This window comes from Cyprinus carpio, chromosome A8 (genome assembly GCF_018340385.1).
Source record: "Cyprinus carpio isolate SPL01 chromosome A8, ASM1834038v1, whole genome shotgun sequence".
Lineage (NCBI taxonomy): Eukaryota > Metazoa > Chordata > Actinopteri > Cypriniformes > Cyprinidae > Cyprinus > Cyprinus carpio.
Genome location: NC_056579.1, coordinates 7,614,550 through 7,639,751, shown reverse-complemented (window position 1 = coordinate 7,639,751; position 25,202 = coordinate 7,614,550). Strand labels below are relative to the sequence as shown.

At 36.3% G+C, this 25,202-nt stretch overlaps 1 protein-coding gene across 3 annotated transcripts in view; it reads right to left on the bottom strand.

The window, feature by feature from the left end:
• The window catches only part of LOC109059084 (formin-binding protein 1-like), a 46,561-nt gene that overhangs the window by 7,678 nt on the left and 13,681 nt on the right, over window positions 1-25,202 (bottom strand). For all 3 annotated transcript variants that reach the window (XM_042761900.1, XM_042761901.1, XM_042761902.1), the window contains exons 2-9: window positions 10,830-10,945; window positions 8,355-8,405; window positions 5,798-5,945; window positions 5,634-5,696; window positions 4,322-4,426; window positions 3,999-4,127; window positions 3,405-3,551; window positions 39-242 (exon numbers count right to left, since the gene is read on the bottom strand). In XM_042761900.1, coding sequence (XP_042617834.1) covers window positions 39-242; window positions 3,405-3,551; window positions 3,999-4,127; window positions 4,322-4,426; window positions 5,634-5,696; window positions 5,798-5,945; window positions 8,355-8,405; window positions 10,830-10,945 — 963 coding nt within the window. The remainder of the gene's footprint in view (window positions 1-38; window positions 243-3,404; window positions 3,552-3,998; window positions 4,128-4,321; window positions 4,427-5,633; window positions 5,697-5,797; window positions 5,946-8,354; window positions 8,406-10,829; window positions 10,946-25,202) is intronic.

The window sequence follows — 25,202 nt, the reverse complement described above, 5'->3', positions numbered from 1 at the left end:
AAAGCTGCTCAGCAATGAAAAGTGATTGTGGAACTCACCTTCGGTTTCTTCCCAAAAAGCCAGAGTTTGTTTTTGGTCCTGCCAACAGCGTGTTTAGGATCCGGTTTGCCTCCTTCCGTTTTGGGGGTCCCAATGGTGCCATCTGATCCTGTTCGTTGGATGTTCTGACTGAAGTCCTCAAAGGGGAAATCACCCGGGGGTTCAAACCCCGACTTGAATGACTCCACTACAATCCCAGAATCCTGTGTAATGTTATCTCATATTATGCAAAGGAAGGAACAGTGAGTACTATAGTGCTACACTACCGTTCATAGCTGGTCTGGGACGACTATGTGTTTGTGTTATCTCATATTATGCAAAGGAAGGAACAGTGAGTACTATAGTGTTGGTAAACTGTGAAATAAGGCAGGATGGTTAGCTGGTCTGGGACGACTATGTGTTTGTCCAGGGTGTGGTACCATTACAAAAGAGCTCTGGATTCATGTCACCCGTTTAACTGCCTCCATGAGCCTCTCTTGACCTCAGCATTCAAGCAGAGGGCATTAGGAAATCCCAAAACAACGCAAGTGAGCTCATAAATAAAACAGATTCAGGTCATAATCGGAGCCGATTGGTTTGTTGCTGGGCAGGGCAAAAAAAAAAAAAAAAAAAAAAAAAAAAACATGGTGACATACTACTATGAGTGTTACCAAAGAAACAAATCATTTCCGAGTATGAAGATGTGATCCTGAAATTACAGTAATTCTCCAAAATGTGAATGCAGAATTACATCAATTATAAATAAATTATTAAGCATACAAGAGATGCTGATGGATACCAATACTCAGGACCAGATTAATGCGTACTATAGGGCTTGGGCGTCGTGACGTCATTACTTGGCGTGGCCGCCATGCTGATGGCCTCCTTTACTGCTACTCAGACTACTGCGCAGTGTTTAGACATACTCCCTCTCAGCCGTGTGTCTTAATTTGATTAATTAAAAATCTATTTCAACCATGGTAAACCGTTGCTGTATTGTGGGGTGTAATAGCGCAACACATAATCGCCCTTTGAAAAAAAATGGATTAACTTGCCACTGCTTTCCTGCTTGGAGGCGCGCGACCACGGAGACCAGTGAGGTATAATATCTGAATATTAATTTATATAGCTTAAGTAAACACTGAAAATAAGGGAAATTTCCTGGGCTACTCATCCAAAAAACCGGAAAATTTCTACATTCATCTTTCTGTTGCTGTCCCTCTGCTGACAGCAAAAATTCGTACTACAAAACTGCTGCATTAACTAAGCGAGATTGTGAAGCTATGTCTAACGTGACTTTGCTTACATGGTGTGAAATCCTGCTCTCACAACAACCACGCTGTTATCTTAAAAAAAAACAATATCACGCTAAGGTTGCTTTCAAGTAACGTTAAGCAAAACGATGGTTTAAAAATATCTGTTTTTCTGGAAGGGCAACTGTGTAGCAACAGGACAACAGTCCGATGGAAGGGCTAACGGGATATTTTACAGGAAAATACTACAACGGAAGACAGGGAAAAGAGCTCAAATACATGAGAACCCCGGAAAAAAAAACGGGAGGGACACAGCTACTAACTAAACTTTTGAAACACATAAAGTTAGTTAAAAGTACATGTGAATGGTTGTTAGCACTAACGGTAACTAAACTAGCAACTAGGCGGAGTGCAGTTTACCTTTGTCCGGATTACTGTATACTGTTTGCCGCTTTTATGATCTGCAGCTCATTAACCCATCCCATTGTGAACTGCACATGCGACTCCAGTGACTTGTAGCTTCTGAACTGATCAGAAGTGTAGGCGCTAACAAAACAAACAAGGTAGCCGAAGATATCTGTAATGGAAAAGTTCGGCAGCAAGCCGTCGTCGGTGCTCCACTCTTTGTTGGGATTTTCATATTGATCCAAACCGTTAATAGTGCCGTTTTTGTCCACATACCGATCCCTGGCATCCCTACTTAGCGTATCCCTGTAAATCCCACAACCTTTTCGCGATTTTAACATATTTTTTCTTTCTCCCAACTCTGTTTCTTCTCGTTCGACTTGCTGTATGTTTTACATCACGACGCCATCAACATGGCCGCCACGTCCCAGAATTAACGCGCCCAAGCCCTATCTAGTTAGGAGCTGCTAAATGTGTGTTATGAGCACTGAGATCTTGTCTGAAGGTCGGTTGGGCTATTAACTCAGCATGGGTTTGCTGGGGCTTTTAACACACCTGAGGCTGCACACATAGTTGTTCAAGAAAAATGGGGATCCTCTTTAAAATATAACTTATGATGGAAAACTAGCAAAAAGAAAATTGGCTAGTGGGACGCAGGATTAAGCGTCTGTATTTAAGAAGTCTTAGACTTTACTAAGTTGCTTTTAGTTTGTTCACATAGAGCTGAAGTCCTACTTTTTGATAAGAACTTTTAAGACTCCAAAGTCAAAGCATTTTTTAGAAGTTCTATATCAACCTTTCAAAGTTTGGGGTCAATAAGTTTTTTTTTTACCAAGCATACTAAGCATATTAGAATGATTTCTGAAGGCTTATGTGACACTGAAGACTGGAGTTATGAGGCTGAAAATTCAGCTTTGCCATCACAGGAATAAACTACATTTAAAAATATATTAAAATAGAAAAAACAATTTCACAACTGTTTTTTTTTTTACTGTAGATAGATCAAATAAATACAGCCTTGTTGCACAAAATTGAATTTTCAAAAACATTAAAAAAAAAATTAATTTAACCAACATCAAACCTTTGAACAGTAGTGTTCATACAAGACCAGGACAGAAAGAGAAAGAGAGGAGACTAAAAGAGGGCAAGATAAAAATTTAATCAGTGGTTGTGGCGCCACACACAACTTTTTCATAAGCATCAGTGCTGGTGACAGCACTAAGAAAACTAGCAACTTATGTTTCTCTCATCCTCCCTTGCTACCAATCATCCACTCCCTTGCTTCCTCCCGCCTACTCACCGTCTCTGATAATCCCTTTTTTCAAGAAGTGGGCCGCAGCTACCATGGAGATCACAGGTACAAAATGACCTCAGGGAGAAGTATGGTATATTTCCTTAAATTCATAATGGAGTTACTTGAGGCAACAAATGGATGAAGCCTGGTTATCAAAGCATGTTAGATGTCATAACTGCACCACCTGGATCTCTTATGCTCACCAAGGTTGCATTTATTTGTTCAAAAACAGTAAAATCAGCAACAATCTGAAATATTATTACAATTTAAAATAACGGTTTTCTATTTTGATATATTTTAAAATATAATTTATTTTTGTTTTTGAACAGCAGTGTTTCTATTGATATTTAATTCTAGAATTCACAGATGTTTTACCAATACGCAGTTGTTTTTTGTAGGACTCTTGAACATTTTAATAGCGTTTCAGGACTTACCCTACGCTCGTTCACATTTTTAGCGGCAGTCACCATGCCCTCCAAGCATTTTGAGATAATGGGAATGACTCTTCGTTCCACCTCAGCAAAGCTCCGGTACATCTCGCCAAGCTTGACCGTCCGCCGTTCATCCATGTCTTGCAGATTCTACAAGCACACAGACACAAAGGTTCAACTACATACACAAAACTACACAAGACATTTGATTCATTAGATCTTTTCTGTGAGCGGTCACAAACCAAATGCTATTTATCGTAGTGTTATTGATAACTCAAACTATTAAAAATAATGTTAACTGAAATAAAGCTGAAATAAAATATAAATATTAGATGAAAAATTTACATAAAGAAATGTTGCCCTGTCAACTAACTGGAATAAAATAAGTTGAAGTACTAAAATTACTAATACTAAAACTGAAAAATAAATTCAGAAATATTAAAAGTAAAATAAATAAACATTAACATAAAAAGCACCAAAAATTACTAAAACTTAAAAATAAAATGAATACTGAAAGAAACAAAAAAAAAGGCCTTCAAGAACTTACAAAAAAAAATTATTGAAATATCAGAAACTACAAATCAGGGATATCATCACCTTGAATATTTGAGGGATGGCCACATTGAAATGTTTCCACTGTTCAGAGTTGAAGTTTTGCAACTGGGCTGCATACTCGTTCTTGCTCTCCTCCGCCATGTGTTGTCTCAGATACAGCTGGGACTTTGCCTAAGACAGAATGAATGGTCATCTACATTACTAATACTTCAGGAATACAGCTCAGGCATTAGGACAACTTTCAGTCTTTGGCCAAAAACTGCACTCAAGTACTGTTTTGCAACGTTTTTTCCAAATGGTTCAGATAATATTCAGTCAATAACTTTAAGAAGTAATGTGGAGTACATTAGGATCACACAAACCACCTTTTCCACCTCTGACTTTGTGGCATTGATATCGTTGTCTAGCCTTTCATAGATGAGCTGTGATTTCTCGGCCTCTTTGCATTCCCGTTCAAACTTCTTTTTACTCTGTAAAATCCATACAGAAAAGGAGACACATTGTTGGGCTGTCAAAACACACGACGCATTTCCTGCAACACTACTTAAGCATTAATGATCTTCCTGCGTCAAATACAGTCATAAAAACTGTCATGTTTTGATGAAGTAGCAACATAAATACAGATGAAGATACAAACAAAAATCCAAAACAGTACAGAGAGTGAGAGTGCTAATGAAATTTGTGTAAAAGCTTCCAAAGCATCTGTGTTTCATTTCGTGACAGTGCAAGAACGAGGGATATCTATGTTATTACGACATGGCCATTCTCAATGCCAGATTCAGCTGTTGCTGGCCTTTAGCTGCAGCAACCATAAAGCTACAAAAATACTCCAGCTGTACAGTCTATGAGATGCACTGACAGGCAGGAAATGTACAGGATGTAGGAATGCAGTGCAGGGTATGAATCAGAAAGCAAGGGAGAATGGAAAGAGAGAGCTTGATAACATGAATATGGCACAGGAAGGTTTCCATTTATACACTCACTGCCAACAGTCTTTGACACTTTCTTCTGTTTTATACATGCACATAAACACAAACAGATATATCTGGATCTCAGGTCACAGCTGGAGGAGAGGTTGTGAATCAGTCACTTGCACTCAGCCATCGACACAACAGTGCAACTAGCAGGCGTACAAACCATCTCAAAAAGGGCTGATGCTTTTCCAAAATTTCTGTGGTTGATAATACCAGTAAAATTTCACATTTCTCATATTCAAAACAACAAAAAATAATATGCCATTGAATATTAAATCAAAAGCATATGGTAAAGCATCCTCCCTGCTTACTTTTTCTCTGAATAATACTCTTCAGCGCTTGATCTGTGAAATCATGTTTTGTTATGTTTGTTTGTTAATTTACCTTTTTTTTTTAATCTAACTTTGTAAGGCGACCTGGGTTTCAAATGATAATTATTATTAATATTATTATTATCATCAAAGTATTTATTAATTAATTAATAATTACTTATTAATAAAGGGAACAGTTACTAATAAAAGAAAAGAAAAACAAACAAATTACAGCCAATAAAATAAAAAAATAAATAAGATCTGAATTAAGTAAACAAGTTATTAGTAGTAGTAGCAAGCAGTCAAACTGTCCCGCTTGTTTCAGCCATAATTGACTGATTTTTTGTACCAAAGTACCAGTACTTCTGATCTCTAATCTCAAAATGACTCACATTATCCATGTGTTTCCAGCACTGGTCTAGATACTGTTGGGCCTTCCGTCCCTCCTGGAGATGCTGTTGATCAGACAAGATACAACAATATTTAAAATACAACTTCTTGTATTGAACTTCACCAGAATGTGCAGTTGTCTCAGGTGCATGTATTCGACACTCACATGTTTCCTCTCTGCCTTCAGGTCCTGTGAGTACCTCATCAGCTCCCCATAGACTTTGTGCCCCATCTCCTCGGCAACGACCTCTCGCTGACCTGCGTAGTCATTTAACTCGTTCAGTATAGAGTAGAATGACACACAGGATGTGAACCTGCAGGAAGAAAATATTAAAAAATCAAGTAAATGGTAAACGTAATCGGTTTAAATCTTATTTATTTTTATTGCCATAGTAGCATCAATGGCTATTTTCCAGTTTAAAATCACAGCACACCATTGCAACAAATACTTTCCATTTGCTAAAATATTCAGTTCCATCAAACAAATCCAATTTTGCAAGCTTTCTTTTACGTTTGATGTCCATAGCACAAAAGTAAAGAATGAGTAACAACATGGTGATAATCTCAAAATGACCTACGTGTCAACCTATTACCATTTAGAAATATTAGTAAACTTTAAAAGACCTTATTATGTAATTTTACGATATCTGAATATCTGAACTAAAGGCTTTCATTCTAATATGGGACATTTTACTGCCAGATTTCTGAGAGATGTCTACGCCCTCATAAAAAATTAAGTGCATTTATCAGCAGTCACATGCAGCTTCTCCTCAAGTTGCCGTCATGGGCCCTGGGGGCCGGCAGACTCTATCTGTATGTTGATATTGACTAAAGGTCAGTCTGCAAGGCATGACTAGCTCACTATATTAAAAATCCCCCGCTTCACAAATGCACACACACACAAAAAGCTGTTCATCTCTCCTCTTTAGACGTGTGTGTGTATTGAGAGGGCAGGACAGAGATTTTTTTCCAAAGCAAATGTCCCCCACCTCCAAGGTTGAGTTCTAATCGGGGGTCTGTCTCTACACTTCATGAGGAATGTCCTGGGACAAAAACACATTCTGGGAGAAATTATGCCCATCTAATGGAATTAATTACGGGATATGGGAGGGTCTGGAGCAGACACCCAGCATATACTCCCCCGTTTCTGCTTTCAACCAAAATCTACAGCCAACAGGGAAGAAACATACTTATTAGGACAGTAACTGCGGCCAAAACATACAATCAAATAATATCATGAGTTCAACTTTAAAGAACTAAATGGTAGCTCAAACCTTTATTTTTTTTATTTCCAGCTTTTAATTTCCACTTTTGTCATTTATTAGTTTTTTTTTTTTTTAAGATTAATTTATCTTTCTTTCAGTTGTAGTTTTAGTTCAGTAATTTATATTTTATATATATATATATATATATATATATATATATATATATATATATATATATATATATATATATATATATATATACACACACACACACACACACACACACACACATAACATACACATTTAATTATATAAAATCTGAATATATAAATATAAATTGTGAATATATAGTTGTAAGTCTGAATATAAAGAAGTAAATCAGAGTATATTTTAATAAATCTATATATACAGACATAAATCTAAATATATGTGTAAATTGTGAATATATAAATGTAAACTGCAAAATATAGATTTAAGTCCGAATTTTATTTACAAATGTTAATCATGAATACATTTTTATAAGTAAATCTGAATATATAGTTAAAAGTCTGAATACATAGTAAATCTGAAAATATAACTGTAATTTTGAATATATAAATGTAAATTGTGAAAATGTATTATTATTATTCAGACAATATAATTGTAAATCAGAATGTATGTTTAGAAATCTTGAGTATATAAATGCTAATCTGAATATAATCTACATCCCAACATATCTTTATCATCAGGCATGTCAACAGACAGTTGTTCTTTTGCCTTTAAAAAAAAAATGAAAACAGTATGCCTATACATCCACATGTATCAATGCAGATATTGTGCTATATTAATTATTGTAATTTTTACTATCACGTGCTGCTGTAACTGTCTCAATAAAATCACTTGTAAACAGATGATATTATTGACAATTTCCCTAGCCCTCTCAGCCATGTAGAAATGTGTAGAAAAGATGGACATTAACACTGTCACTAACTGAGGATCTTTTAGCCCCAAAGCCAGCCTTTTTTAAAGTAGATGGAAAATACTTCTACTTACACACTTATACACACACACACACACACACACACACACACACACACACACACAAATAAGGGTTTTTTTAATAAAAAAAAAAAAAAAAAAAAAAAAAAAAAATCCTAAACATAAAAAAGAACAGCATTTATTAAAAATAGAATTTTTTTTTTTTTTTTTTTTTTTTGTGATAGACTATCTATGAGGAAACATACTGCATATGAGTGATATGAGACACATGAAAGTAGTCTACCTATACAGGAAATCAGTTTCTGTGGACAATAGTCAATTATACAGTTTGAAAATTTGACCAAAATAATTTCCTGACTCACCAATCAGAATCAAATATTCAAGAAGTATATGTAATAGTCTGTTACTAACTATATATAAATCACTTTTATTTAAATTATCCATTAAAAGTGTAAATAGCTGCAAACATAACCACTTGAGAGCACACCAAAATAAGTGGGAAAAAAATAAAAAATAAAATAAGTATGCACTTTATCTCACCTGGGCTCGTCATCTTTGGGGCGCTTGGGGCAGTATTTCTTAACCAGACTCCTGTTGGGAAACAAAAAGAAATATTCAGAATACATAGAGAAACACAAAAACAGCTCATGTTATGAATAGATCAAACAAAACTACTCATTAGGGATTATAATACCCCCTAAAACTAAAGTTATTCATACAGCCATGAAGACAACAAGGAGTCTGTCTACAGTGTGTTTACTTTGTGTATCAGAGAATTAAAGTAGACCATGGTAAACAGGCAAAAAAAGTGATGCTATGCTAATCTGTCTTCCCTCTTCTCTCGTCCCACGCAGTATAAACTCAAGGGAAGGAACGCAGAAACAAATCTTATGTGGGAGCTCTTGAGAGAAGCTGCACTGCTGTGCTCAGGCATGTTGCTGTCTTTAGGGATGGGGGATGGTGTGGGGGGGTCCATTGAGTGTGCTCATGAAGTGGGACAGCCCTTCTCCCCAAACCAGACCCCCATCAAGCTGCGTTAATTATGTTTGGCACTTCCTTTATGATAGCTTCCTCAAATCCACTTCATGAAATAGATCAAACACACACTCACTTCCCCTCTCCTTTCACCTGGTTATGATTAGTACACTCATAACCAAAGTATCTCAGCATCTATTTTTGATTCCGACGATCTTGCTGAATTTTAGGTCTGCAGTAAAAACATAAGCTTCTAATAGATAAGCAACAAACAGTTGTTTTGATGTGGAAAAATATGCTATGTGCACTTCAAAATGTTTTAACAATGAATTTTAGAGCAGGAATACAATCCAACATTTTGCATCACTGAACGAATAATTTTATATTACGGTAACCATACACAATAAATGTATTTTACTGGAAATTAAAAATACTTTTTATTTACATTTTTTCAAATAGTTTTGATGACATGATTTTTCTTAAAAGAAAATATTGGTTATTAAATTAACATTTATTCTCTTCAAACAATGTAAAAATGTAATGAATAAAATGTATTAATATTGTAAGTATATATATTTGTTAGCATTTTTTTGAATAAAAAAATACTAATTTTAAATATGTATAAACTTTATACATACACATATGCATGTTAATAACACATTTTATGTTAATTTGCATGTTCATTTATAAATAATATTTTTTAATAAATATAATTCTTTATTCAATTTAAACTAAATTTGAAAGACAACTGGACAGTTTGCTGAACAATATGCTTTTTTGAAAAAAGATGCCTTTTTTAATATATATATATATATATATATATATATATATATATATATATATATATATATATATATATATATATATATATATATATATATATATGTATAAACGCTGAATTACATGGTTAATAAAAAATAAAATAAAAAGATATTAAAATCAAACAAGGGTATTTGTGGTTTCACCCCTTACTATGGAAACCCTTGAGAGAGAAAACCGTCTGGGTGTTGCCATGTCATGTCTTGAGGGGGGTTTAGAGAGCAGCGTGGGACCTGTCAGGTAGAATGAATGTGGTACTACACTAGAACCTTCAATGAGATTTGAGAGGGGGGAAGAGGAGCGACTCTATAACCGTATCCAGGCAACAGCAGAATGTCCACAGGGACAGAGACATCCCGGGAGAGGAGAGGTAAGTAGAGAAGAGAGGACAGGAGAGGAGGCCACAGCTGCAAGTCATTGCATGTCCTTTGGCGAATTCATGGCGTGCGTCTCATTCTCAGTTTGATCTCATATCAAATCTTACAACTTAGAGCCTGCAGTGTTTTTTGACCCCTGATTTGTCTCTCACGGGTCAAACCACACAAAAGGAGCCCTATTATAAAAATAGATCATTCCACTACAAAAACTGATTGAATGAGCCACATTCAAAAAACAGCCAACATATGCACACCTGAGATGGCACATCAGTTTAATATTCTAATAATGTGCAAAGATGTTAAAAATGTACAGTTAGGCTGAGGAACTACTGTAAATGACTTTTTTGTTATTACTAGCAACATTTATTTACTTAACAATGGCGTCTTTTGCATTTTTTGCTGTTGCCAATTATAAAAGCACACGAGTAGTGCGCATTAAATTATTTTAAAGTAGTCTTAAATGTTAGATTTTAAATAAGCTGAATTTTTTTGTTATTTTAATAGCAATAATATCAAAGATGAAGGGTAAGATATTGTTAGTAGACTGTTGCAATGCCTGTAAACTTCAGGAATGGATCACTAGGGTTGACCCCGTCAACTAAAATCATTATTATAATATTATACTAGGCTTCTTTTTTGGCCAATTAGTCAACTAGTTGTTTAGAAAATTCACCCAGTTGATTCTATAAGCATGTAGTTATGTGCATCTCTTGTAAACACAGCTACAGTGCATCTGTATCACTCACTCAAATCATTCATATTTTATTAACCCACTTATTTCATGTAATCAGAGCAATAAAACCTCTCACTGACATCAGATGAATTATCGTCAGAAGTTGCTTACCGTAGCTGCTTTGCATAGGTCTGCTCGATCTCCAGGCGCTCCTTGACAAACTTTGCATAGCGCTCTAAGAAGTCGATTCCCCACTGTGAGTGTTTGTCGAGATTCTCGAACTGGTCCTGATCAAGGAAAAAAGCAGAAAAGAGAAAGAGGTCCAGTGAGAGGAAGTTTGATCTGTTACTGGACTGCAGGTGCCAGACAGGAAACATGAATATGGAAGGACTTGTTTGAAGAATATTAAACATTTGCAGGATGAGTGCAGAATATAAATCAATGCTAAATAAACATTCACATTGCAAACCAGGATTGTTTCATTGCTTTGAACATTTTCAACCAATTCAAAAGGAAAATCACTCCTCTTTTTAAGGGACGTTTAAAGGCAAGCAATCATTTTGGCAAATACGATTCTCCTATGCAGTTATATATCCGGCTATAAAAACACATACAGGATTGTAAATGCAGTTACCAGCCTGCTTTACAAAATCCCTTATTCTAGACATGCTGAGAATGATTCCGCCTTCTTCATCCAGCCAGCTTGGATGAAGAATCGGGTGAGCTGAAAGCTTCAGCTCAAGACTGTTACATCACATTTCTCACCACCAACCCGACAACACAGACACGTTGGATCCAAACACAGTCCATCTGGGTTCTGAGCAACACACAACCTTACGGAGGAGTAAGTGACATCTACAGCATTACATTCAAGGACTATTTATGGTAAAGCCTCGGATGTAGCCAGACTGAGAGAACACCTAAAATGGCTTCTAAAACAAAACACTGAATAGCTAAATAATATTTATAAAATGTAACAAATTTTAATAAGTAGAGACTGAAAGAGAGACAGACAAGCTGTGTATTAGCCCGAGGCCGAGCTAGTCTGTTCACAGGGGGCAAAAGACAGTCAATCCACTGTTCAACAGGAGACAAGAGACATAGTAATGCAGCTTTTAAAGGCTTTATCACAAATCCAAAACAATGTATGTGTCATAAAGTACAGTATCACATTAATACATTTTTACCATTTTATTGCATTTTTCCTTATATGGTGACTAGTCAACATTTGTCAAACATCATGACCATACAGTTTTAAGATACATTACATGAGACAGATCATGTCCACAGTCCAACCTACAGTTAAAACAGCTAGCAGGGTTTGAACCTACAACCTTTGTATGCCAGGAGAGAAGAGGAGAGCTTTGTTCTGGAGGTCTGGCACTGACTCTGTGAGACAGACTGAGATTGGAGGCAGCCAGCAAACTTCCTCCACTGAAGAACAATGAATAATCATCTTTGCAAGCACCTCAAGAACCATGGAGCACAGATTACAAACTCATTTATTCAGCCTCACCCTGAAGACTTCTGACGAACATCATCAAGAATAGAACACACAACTGATGAGAAAAAGTGAAACCTCGGGTGAACCCAGCAAAAGATCCCTGGCTATTATGTGACGTTACACCGAGGACGTACACTACAGGATGGGAACCATTTTTACACATTAAAAATATATTTCGGTAATTTATATATTCACTATGTATAGGGCAATGGAGGCTGACCCAAAAGGAAAGAAATCATTGAATAAAGTCGTTATTTTTGTTTTCTTTGCACACAAAAAATATTCTTGTAGCTTCATAACATTATAGTTGAACCACTGATGTCACAAGGACTAATTAAACCATGTCCTTACTACCTTTCTGGGCCATAAAACGTTTCAGTTACGTGGCTGTCTATGTTGGATCAGAAACTTCTTGTATTCCATCAAATATATATTAATTTGTGTTCTGAAGGTTAATGATAATGATAATTAATGACAGAATTTTCATTTTTGGGTGAACTATCCCTTTAATATTGTCAACAATCATATTAAATAAACATTGTCCAGCCGTTACACTCAATCTTCAACCTACCACTTCAGTCAAGCCAGTACAACACACTGGGGCTCATCTGTTCAGTGGACTATATTTTGAGCTGACTTTATGTTTTTGTTATACTGACAGCATCTTGTTTAGCTAGTGCATGAATCAGAGAATGAAAGAGAGCGAGAGAGAGAGAGAGAGAGAGTGAGAGGCGGGGGTGGGGGGTTGGGGAGGGGATTAAGTGCAATTGAGATAAAACTGGAATCTCATGCTCTGTTTGCACACAGGACCGGTAGTTAACGATTACTCTGTCTGGGCAATAACTCTCATGACAGGCATTAGCCAGAATCCTGCCCACCTTCACCATAGAGTGAGCCATTCAACAACAGCACCTGAAGGTTTAAACCCAAATTATCTTCCTAAAACTGATGAGTGTTGCATTAACACAACACACACACATGTGTGGGTGATTCTCTAGGCCTGGAGGGAGTATTACACACAGTCCTGCCAGTTCAATACAGCTCGCTGCTGAAATCGAGGAAATCACCTTAGCAGCACGCTGATGCTTCACTCAAGTGGAAAAACAGCATCCCCCCACCATCTGCCAGACTTTAAATGTCATTTAACATGCACATGCATACATGGCAGTTAGGGTAAAAATATCGAGATCACTCATATTCTCACACACATACTAGGGACAAATTAACTAGTCCGAAGAACTAGATGACTAACTTGGGTTAAAGAAGTCCTTATAGATCAGGCTGCTTTTAGGGCCATGGCCACAGGATACTGATCAGACATGTTTCTTAGGGACATCTGGACAACAAGCACAGTTCTTCAATACTGACTGATATACAACAAACAAAATTATGCACATAAATGTTATATTTATAATAATTAACTATATAGGGTGAATTCAGGTAAATTGGGGAAGTTTTGCCATTGAAATAACTGGGGAAAATGTCCCAATTATCCTGAATTAACCAAAACGTTATTAGTTGACACCAATGAAATTTCATTATTTTATACCAATTTTAATTGCACAGCAAAAATGTATATGCTACTGAACAATCCTTTATATAAAAGATTTATTAAATCTAACAATATTAGCAAATTAAATAAAAATATGCAGCATTTAGGTGTTTTTATACTGCAAGTTTTAAAAGTAATATTCGGCATTGCCATTTTTCTTTATTAAAGTATTATCAATGTACTATCAATACTAACACACATACCTTACAATAACTGTCCCTATACATACAGAGGCATAAATCATATCACAAAACGAGTGAACCTTAAAACAATAAACAGAATGTTTTTACCGATCAGCACAGAGGAGGCTGGTTCCTGGAGTTGGTGTGGCTTAAAGTGACACATTTCAACTGAAATATCCTTGAGTAACACTGAAGAGTTCAACACAAGGCAAAGGTTTCGCTAAGACCTTTCCATTTCAGTTCTTCAGTTTCTCTCTTTTTTGGGGATTTATTTAGTTATTTAGTAGTGATTTGCTCCATTTATAATTTTGTAAAATATATTTTCATTGACATATTTTCATTAATATTAACATTAATATTTTTTCACGTTTTATATATATATATATATATATATATATATATATATATATATACACACACACACATACATACATACACATCCATCCATCCACATATATACATACACACATATACACACCACACATACATACATACATACATACATACATACATACACACAATATACATATCATACATACATATACACACATATTAATATATATATATATATACTGTACATACACACATACTGTACATATTCAGACAGGCATTCAGAAGGCATTGAACTACACACTGGCAAATTGCCAAAAACAGCGTTCTCTCTAAAAACACACAAAACACACACATAACACACACAAAACAGCTTGATCCATGGTTCTTGGTGGCATGTGTTCTCTGACTGGCCCCTATGCACCGACGATGATATGGAGATGGTGGTCTGTCAGCTTGTTGTGAGGGTCTGTTCTTTTTGGCCGGAGTGATTACAGAAGCTCATGACTATGGATGCTAAATTAAAAATGCTAAATTTAAAATCTTTGTTCACACTCAAAACTCAGCCTGTTCATATATTATACAGTGTAAATGAAACAAAGGCAGTAGCCAAGGGCTGGCTTTATACATCCAATTCTCTGGCTGGTGCCCGGTTACCGTTGGTGCCAGAGTTAGGCGAGCATGCTCAGTTTCTATCCTTACGTCACCCTCTGCTCCAAGCACTCATGAATAATTAATGGATGATTTCATGCAGGCTCCACCTCCACAGGCTGACTGGCGATTGCAGTTGCTAGGAGACGAAAAGAGGTGGGCCAATCTCATATTACAGAAACCTGATAGAATTCATAAAGTTAAGTCTCAAGGAAGGAAAACGTCTCACACCCCCTGCAGAAGCAAGTATGCCCAGATTCACCTCTGATGTACATCAGATGAGAATGTTCTGAGAGAAAAGAGAGCAGGACCTTATTCAGCAAAAAGCTCTCTCATATATCTTTTGTGCTTGCAACAGCAGATTGGATTTCCCTCCAGTGACTTAAGATGAGCACTCTAATGCAAGGTGATTCCAGCAGTACTCCTTTAATATTTTTCCAGACGTTCCCATCCTGTCTCTCTGCTAGTTATTTTGTGTTCCTTTCCATTTCTCTGAGCGAAGCATCTTTGTTTTTGTTATGATGATCTTTATCAAGTATTTCTGTGAATGATATCTGCATGTATAATTCCAAGGCTCTTCAATATGCAGAACTCTGGAACTTTCATCTACTGTGGGAAAACACTGAAAAAAATGTGCTTTTATGCATTGAGCAACTATACAAATCACAATTTCCTGAGCCTTAAAATAGTTTAATGAATAAATGTAAAACAAATAATCAGTTTTACAAAAGCACAATATGTTTCTATATAACAGGAGATTGGCATGGTTGGTTATTTTAATAAAAACATTATGAAAAATAAAATATTATTTGGAATAACATGAACTTTGAAACGATCATGCAAAACAAGACCAGGAACATGTACTAAGAAGGTCAAGTCAACAAACTGACCTTAAGTAAATGTCAGGCTAGACTGAACATTACAATGAGAAGAGAACAGAAAACATGAAACGGAAAAACTGTTGTGGAAACCAGAACTGTCTGAAGAACTCACAGCAAGATTATCTAGGAATCTAGACAGACTATGAGCAACAAACTAACACAAAAATAATTGTAGCACTTGGGGTAAAAGCAAAAAACCCTACAAGACAACATTTCCAATTAGAATGCAGTACACAACACACTATAAGAACACTAAAATTTAAGAAAACTAAGAGTGAGGGAAACTAGAGGCTCAGCTGCCAATTTCCCCACAGATATTTAGCTTATGTAATTGCAAAAAAAGTTTTCAGTGAGAAACAACTCACTTGTTTAACTGATCTGCTCTTTTCCATTTCTAAAGTCTGCACCATTCCTAATACAACCTCAGATTGCATGCAAAGCTCAAAGGTTTTAGAACAAAATCTTTCTGAAAATCACAGACAACACAACATAAACAAAAATCTGGGGGTCTTAAAGGACAATGGGCGTCTCCGGAGAGGCATCTCCTAGAAGGCAAACATCCTATGCTCAAATAATGACAGGAAGTGAGGTCAGTACGTGAACCATAACATGAAAATTTCACCAAGTTCCAGCATGGTGGAATCAAAAGAACAATCATAAAGCCATACATATGCTATTCTGATCATGCCAATGGACATCTTGAATACGGCTGTGTCTGAGGACAATAAAGGAATTTATAAATGTAAACTGTTCCTTGATGGCGCTTTGATATTATTGTTAGATCTTCTCATGTATGCCTGGAAGATTCAAACAGAAAGATTAAATCTTAGCTAGTAAGCATGCAAAACACACACACAGAACACATCCGTGACTTGTTGGGGGACAGGGAAAGGCAGAAATGTCTTTATTACTTGAATCACAGAGTACAAGTCTCAGGCACTGTTTAATATCAGTCCTCTCAATACATCCGAAATCTAGCAGAGAGACCCCAAAAAGATCTACTGCACTCCATCTTAATATCATGAATTATACATGGAATACAGCAGAGACTCAAAGTACTTCCTCTGGGGGTATACAAAGTTAGAGCATTAGATAATAGTACTATTATTACATATAATTATCTATAATTAAAATAATTAAAAGTTAAATACAAATAAAAATGTGCTTGTTATTATTATTATTGTGATGAGTGGGGCAAGGCTAAGAGCTGTGGGAACGGAGCGAGGCCGGTGACGCGAGTGATAATGAGCATCACCTGTGTGCCACACTGGTCTTGAATCCCACAGAGGAGCTCCAGAAGGGTAAAAGGAGGAGTGACTACAGTGAAGGACAAGACAGGACCAGGCCTGGACTATTTATGTCATTGTTTTATTATGTTTTATGCAGCTTACATCTGTGAGGGGCTGCCACTTTTACTTTTGTTTTGGGTTTATTTGATTATTAAAGTTTTATGTTTAAATGATCGCTGGTTCCCGCCTCCTCCTTCCCTGAGCTATGAACGTTGTAACATTATTAATAGTAATAGAATTTCTACAAAACGTAGTAATTTTTCATAATTTTAATTATATATTTAAAATAATATAAATGGATATAAAACACGGGTTGAATATCCAACAATAACTATTATTAACATGAGTCATACCACCCACCGATTACAGTACTCTCGACCTGAATTTTAGGGTGGCACTGGGATCGTTAAAATTCATGCCTTCTTAAAAAGCTTTCTATTGTTTTGGCTAATCCATACATTAGCATTCAAATAGTCCATCTCAAGGCACTTCCAAAATTTCCTTCTGAATGAAGGATGGGGGGAAGGGGGCTTTAAAATCTCACCACATCCTCAGTACAACCTGCTGTGCTTAATGAAGTGCCCAAGGGCACCACCTCTTCCTCTCTCTCTTTCATCCTTCCTCTCTAGCAGCACAAGCCTAATTTAGCCTCCACATGGCACTTTCTTTTCTTTTGATGCTGCCAAAAAATGGAGAATCAAAGTAAAAAAACGAAAACATTGCCTTGCATTAAGTTACAGCAGTAGTGAAGCATTTATAGCTGTGGTTAACTGATCTGAAGGTATTGTATTGGGGCAAAAGCTGACTGGCCAGAAAATGACAGTGGTCCTGTGGTGGCAGAAATTTGAGTCTGTCTGCCCAAAGAAAGGACCACATGAGGAGAAGATGCAAGGGGGAGGGGAAAAAGAGTGAGACAAAAGGAGACTGGAAGATCACTTTCAGCCTGTACAACTACAAACGGCCTGCTTCTGTAAAACATCTGGTCAGAATGCTGCAGGCTACATCCATCAGTCCCTCAAGCAAACAGTTTATTAAATGGGATAGTTCACCCAAAAATGAAAATTTTCTCATCATTTACTCACCCTCATGTCGTTCCAAACCTGTATGAGTTTCTTTCTTATGTTGAACATAAAATATGATATTTTGAAGAATGCTGGTAATCAAAAAGTTGATGGTCCCCATTGACTTCCATAGTATTTAATTTCCTATTATGGAAGTCAATGGGGACCAACAACTGTTTGGTTCTTCAAAATTCTTCAAAGTATCTTCTTTTGTATTCAACATAAGAAAGAAACTTATACAGACATTTTTGGGTGAACTATTCCTTTAAAGTGTTAAAGAGCAACACATAGGAACACCAGTAACTTGACTACAGCATTTCAGTAGCATTTAAACCAGCATCAGAATTTAATCTGAACAATTATGTCTTACAAACACAAATAAACATCAAATATAGAAGTATCTGTAATGGACAAGATAAGGCCTATGCTTAAAATAAAATAGAATAATTATTGCAATAAAAAAAATCTACAGTTTTCTGTAGCTTCCAAACACTGTTACATTCTCACTAAACACTCAAACATCAATGGTGAACACATCTGCTGTGAACTGATGACATGATCTCAGTGAAGACTATTCTTTGTTCGTTAAAGGTTTGGGAGAACTGGGCAATGAATCATGGGTTTGAGACTGAAAGAGATCAGTCTGACTGCGGAGGAGCCGGAACAGGAAACCGTATGGAAAAGGCCTCAGGAGAGGTCGTTACATAAACCCTTACTTTATGATCCTACAGTCCAAGTTCCTGTCAGTGGAACTGGTCCATTAAAAAGCAAGAGAGATTAAAAGAGAAAAAAAAAAAGAACACCACATAACACCATAAAACACAAAATTCACAACACGAACCACCCCACAATCACATGCAAGTCATATCCAACTCTAAACATGAGTTAAACTTACAATTTAATGTCAAACTAAAACCACAGATAAGAGTGACTCATCAGCCAAACAGAGAGGTGTACAGAAGAGCAGGAGAGGCACATTAGTAGAGTTTCAGACATCAACAAATCTTTTTCCATTCTCGATCACTTCAATGTAATGACTCCTAAGACTGGTTCAATTTCCAAAAGTGTTCTATGATTTATAACAAAATAATGCACAAGAAATAAAAAGATAAATTCTTTGTATGAGGCATCACTTGAATGCTTTATCAATCAAAGGGCAACATTCATCGGGAGGAAACAGTTAGTGCCTAAATCATTATTAGGTCACAAGGCATGTTTGTAAAGCTACACATTACTGGGGTCATTAACACGAGGACCACTGAGGGTGGGAACAATTGTTGTTTTGTGGTGCTAGGGACACTTGGACAGTTCATGTCCCCAGAAAACTTCCTCCAAGAACAAAAGACTGACTGTAACATTTGATAAATTAGCCGTCCATTGAGTCAGGGGGCAGCCACGTGTCAATTTTACTCAAAAAACAATGAAACTCTCAACATAACCTCTAACCCATGCATACAGAACGAACCGGGCATCATAATTTAATTGAAATACTGAATAAAACCATTTTAAAGACCAGATGTGTTGAAGAGCTTTAAAAGGATCCCATTAAGTGGCTTGATAAGTGCAGTTTTATGCATTTCCTATAGTAACAGGAAGTTTGAGAGGGAACTACCGAAGCGATTGTCTATTAAAAAAGGACTACTAAAAAGATTTTACAGAAACCAAAATTCAAGTTTTAATTTAGGCAAAAATTACTTTATTTAATAATCAATTAATTGATCACATTTATTTAATAATCAACACATTTCATTTTTAGTCAAATATTTTCGGTTCAAGAAATTTTGTTGCCTCACTAAAAAGAACAACAGTTTTTTGTTATGTCACAGTCACATGACTTGCTAATTCAATTCTCATTCTGGAGTGTTTAATTGGACAAATCTGACAGCCAACAACATTTAGGTGTATAGTAGCATACACATTTGAAAATATAGACTCAAAATTAACACATTGAACAAAGCCACAAAACTCATTTTGACTTTCTTTCAAAAGTCAGGTCTGTAAAGATCATATTAGATCTTATAAATTAGCAAAACTCTGCTCATAATGTCAGACACAGACGAGGACACAGAGGATTCAGTGCAAAGGTGTTTAATGTACAAACGCCAATAAATCAGATTTACTCACAGAAAAATAATTATATCACTAATCAAATGACATAGCTGACCCGGAGGCATTAAATGCCCTTTTCCTGCTTAGTGAGGAACAAGTATGGTGATACAGAATACAGAAATAGAATATTCTGCTACTTCATTACTGCAGTGATGAGTAATTGGTGCCGTACAACTGTGGCAACAGAAGGAAATTTGGTGAAGCAATATTTTTCAGACATGAAAACAGTTCATTGGCAACGAAAAAGTAGCCAATAGCAGAGCGTGGATGACCAGTACACCATCTGGGCCCAAGTCGGTGAGGTCATCGCTGAGGCCAAGCCAAAGAGTGACATTTCCTGTCTCCCTAAGGTGAACTAGAGAGAAAAGCAAAGCACTACTCAGACAAATGTTACATATGCACACATTCAAATTCATAGCAGAACTGAACAACAAACAACCTTATAAATCAAAAAGAAACTACTTTTAAAAAGTGAGTTACACAAACAAACACACAAATGGAGTGCAACAATTAGCCCACAGTTAACACTGCAGTGTCAGTCTTCACTAGTGCTCAGAAAGGAACCAGACAGGATGGGCACGACTTTCATGAATGCCTGGATGAGTTAAACCAGACTAGAGGTCACCAAGGCATCAAGGCATCTCTCAACGGCATAGGGAGTGTCTTTACTGAATACTAAATTATCAATTGTGAAACTTAATTGCATAAGACTTTGTGGCTGTATCATTTTTACATTCTCTGTCATTAAATATTATGCATTTGTTTACTGCACTGTTTACTGAGAGGATATGCATGAGTAAACTATCATTAAATAAACAATTGATTGGTGCCTTATTATAGTAACTTCCTGAATAAGTCATCAATGAACATAATAAAATGCATTGTACAAGAGATCAATAGCTCATGTATATTCCAATAAAAATATGACTACATGAACTTAAGCATTAATACATTTATAACTATATGAACATAGTTATATAGTAGTCAGGCATGTGACAGTATCACATTTTCCATATATCTAACGAAACTTATTTTCACTCTAAGCTCGTCTGCCTTGGGAATGCTAGCGTGCCTCCAACATAGTGATAACACTCATTGCGTTCTCTAGTGCAGCTCAACAAGGTCTCGTCCCATTCGTTGATATTTGTGATATCACAAATCCCGGAAAATATGCGTTGTAGTCCAAACGAGTCGTTCATTAAATAAAATTAAAAATTATCTATTTAAAAAAAAAAAAATCTCCTTTTGAATTGGACCTTGAGCTTTCTAACTTTGCAGATCTTTTTTATGCTCAAACAGCAACATTACACACCAACAAAAGTTGAAAAAGTGAAAAAGCATAATAGCACCGCTTTAAAGTTAAACAGATTATTCAGATTCTGTGGTATTTCTGTACCTGAATATTACTGTTATACCTACCTGAAAAACTTAAAACACAGTTAAATTTAGTTGTATCTTGTTATTGTAAGTACCCATGATAACAACACCGTGTGATCTACTGTGATTGTATCACAGAAATACTGGCATATGTCTAGTTCCTGTAAACGGTGCCCTAAGAAATCTAAAAAAATGTTAACATCAAACTCTTAGGTTACTACAGTCTAAGAAAAATTTAGGATCAGAGATTTGCAAGAACATTGACCTGTGATTATGTCTTCAGCACTGGGCAATGAAATTTACTGGGGGGGGGGGGGGTTTTGGGGTTTTGTTGTTATATAACAAACAAGAGCCTTAGCAACACATGCAGGGTACAGGAGGGGGCTGGGTAATAACAACAGGAGATTTGAGTACTAATTATGACTTTGTTTTTAGTACCACCACCTACCAAAAAAAAAAAAAAAAAAAAAAAAAAACAAAAGGAAGAGAAAGGAAGAACCTGTCTGAGAAGAACCTGTGTCCTTGACATATGTAATGCAGCAATTCACCCAAAGATAACTATTAGGCTATGTCATTATTTAGCTTTGTGTGATATTCACTATATCAAAATTTAAGTTCTTTTGTTTTGGTCTTCTTGATAAAAAAGAACTTGAATACGCTTTTGAAACACGAATAAGAACATGACACAAAAGAAAATACTATTTAAATATAATTTTTGAGCTATGGTGGAATGTAGGATATCGATTATGTGGGTTTTAGTAATATTGGGATTTAGAAGCTCTCTTTAATGTAGATTGAATCTGCAGTTCATTAGAAAACACTTTCAAGTATTAGAAACTTGCCTGGTGCAGTACACAGCTTGCAGGAGCTCACTAAACTCAGAGACTTCTGATCCTGCACTTGACAAAGTCAATTAGCAATAGCACTGTAACCACAGCTTTCACATCACTTTCTCAAATCGGATAAATCTAAAATCTCATTTGAGAATGACTAAATCATTATTTGTGTTTGTTGTAACCTCTATGTCTAAGGGACTCCACACAAGAAGGCAATATCATTCTAAAAAAATGAATGAAATAACATTTTATTTTTCCACAATGAGTCAAAGGGACTCCACACAAGAAGGCAATATCATTTGCACTCTCTGTGTGTCAGAAGTGTTTCAGAGCCACATGGTTTTTTGGTCTGTTTCCCAAAGGAAACTGCCATGAATCAGTCCCAATAAAACTTTATGTAATGCACATTTGCCCGAGCCATAATTTTAGCCAGACATGTCTGTAAGCACCTGACATGGAATGCAGAACATTAGGATGTCATCAGGCTGCGGTGATGAAAGTGACGAAAGACAAAAATCCTGGAGGAAAAACACAGTCTACAGCTTGTTTTCTAGATAAGCCTGTCATATCTCATATTTCTCCACACTTTAGATTCACACTCTTGCCATAGCTGTCAGCGCCACACATCACAGAAAGTCTCTTTCATCTCGCTGCTTCTGAAGACTTGCTTAAAATGTTCCCAAAACCACCTACAACCCTTCTAACATGGTCACATCCCTTTGTACCCCAAGGAGAAACTTCGTTACGGTCTGGTGTTCAAGATTAAAGGACTTTAAAGGCATGCCAGTCTGAAGGAAATGTGTGTGTGTGTGTAAAAAGGGAGTTGGTTCACTGCCTTGTGACTTAAGGCTGACACACACTTTTAAGAACATTACAGCATGCTCTGACACTGATTATCATTTCCACCAAGGGACACTTCATTTTCTGTCTCGCTATAAAACTGCCCACTGAGCACAGAACAACAGCACAATCATGTCTCTACAGCTAAATAGCTTGAGAGAAAAAACATGGACAATGTGTGATTCTATGCTAACAGTTACAAGCCAGATGAGACAACGTGATCTATTGTGCAATACCACCAATACTGACATTAAGGATGAAATGTAAACAGTTTTGATAACAGTAATATCAATATGACATATTATTACAATCCTGTGATAGCAAAGGTGAAAATTCACAAGAACATCTGAGATCCTAAAAACCATTTTCAAATACGCTTTTTCAGGAGCATTTCAGATCTTGCAGAACCCATTCTAATATGCTGTTTAGTGCTAAAGAAATATTTCTTGCTATTATCAAAAGCTGTGTTGCTTAATACTTTTTTCCCCCAGGCTTATTTGATAACATTGAAAAGTTATTATTTTAATTTTAATTTATGAAGTATGGAATTCCTCAGACAAGTTTCCAACACATTCTGTAGAATGACCGCAAAACACATGCATTTTCATAGTTTCAGAGTTTGCATGTGGTTTGGAACTGAATGCACGTCACTGGTTTTGCTTAAGAAGTGTGTTTGGAGACGGCACTTCACACTCTCCATCCCACAAAGATGTGTCGGCCATGGCATGTTATAACTGCCACACAGAGCAGCCAACTCATAAGAGCTTAACTTAATTCTAAAGGCTGCTTTTACAGATCCTCTTCCGTGAGCACCAAGAAAAAGGAAAAAAAAAAGAGCTCCAAACATCCGCAATCAATTAAACCTCCAGCACGTTGGGTAAGGCAAGGAATGGCTTCCTTCCTTCATTGGAGACAAGAAGGATAAGGCCCATAATGGATAACATGGAAGACCTTTTCTGGTGAGCTTCCATTATTAAGAACACCACTATCACTTTATCTCCATTTAAAGGTGAAGTGTGTCATTTCTGAAACACTAGTGGCACCAAATAGGCTTCCCAAACACCAACACTAACATATCCTTGTCACCCCCATCTTCCATTGACAAAAAGGTAGTCCCAATACTCAGGCCACTGGTTGTGGAAGAAGCTCAAAAAGCAGAGCATGGTGCTACAAACTCCAAGGTCATGGTTTTGATTTCCAGGAAATGCATGAACAATTAAAATATATATATAACTTGAATACAATGTAGGGCTGGGCGATAAATCGCTAACGATAATTATCGCAATATAATTTTCCTTGATAAAACGATAACAAGAGTTCGATATATGTTCGATTAGTGTTGTCACGGTACCAAAATTTCAGTATTCGGTACCAATACCAGTGAAAATCCACGGTTCTCGGTACCAAAGCAAGACACAAAAACTATATTTAATTAAAAAATTTGACTATACTATCATTTAATCCAAACTGTGTACATATTTAATTTTAAAGGGCTTTTGAATTTTAAAGCCAAGAATAACAACTAAGTTAGATTAAAAAAAGCCCAGAACTGCTTTTCTGACCGATGACACAAACAATGTTAAACATTTGTACATTCTCTAACACGCATATTTTAGATTCACAATTCATTTAAAAGCCTCTGGTGTGTAAAAATGGTAAATATCATCACGTCCTTCTGTTTTTTTACCCTTATAAAAGTTATAGGAGCATTAAATAGTTAATAAAGATACTTCATTCTAATGCTCATTATATTAGCGTTAGCCACGCTTATGCTAACGATTAACTACTCTGATAAAGGCCCTGGGACGGTTACCGCATTACCGCAATACCGCGGTCACGTGACGCCTACCGCGGGTCTAAACCTGTACCGTCATCACCGCACAAAAAAAAAAAAAAAAAAAAAAAAAAAAAACATTGGCCTGCACATCTGAA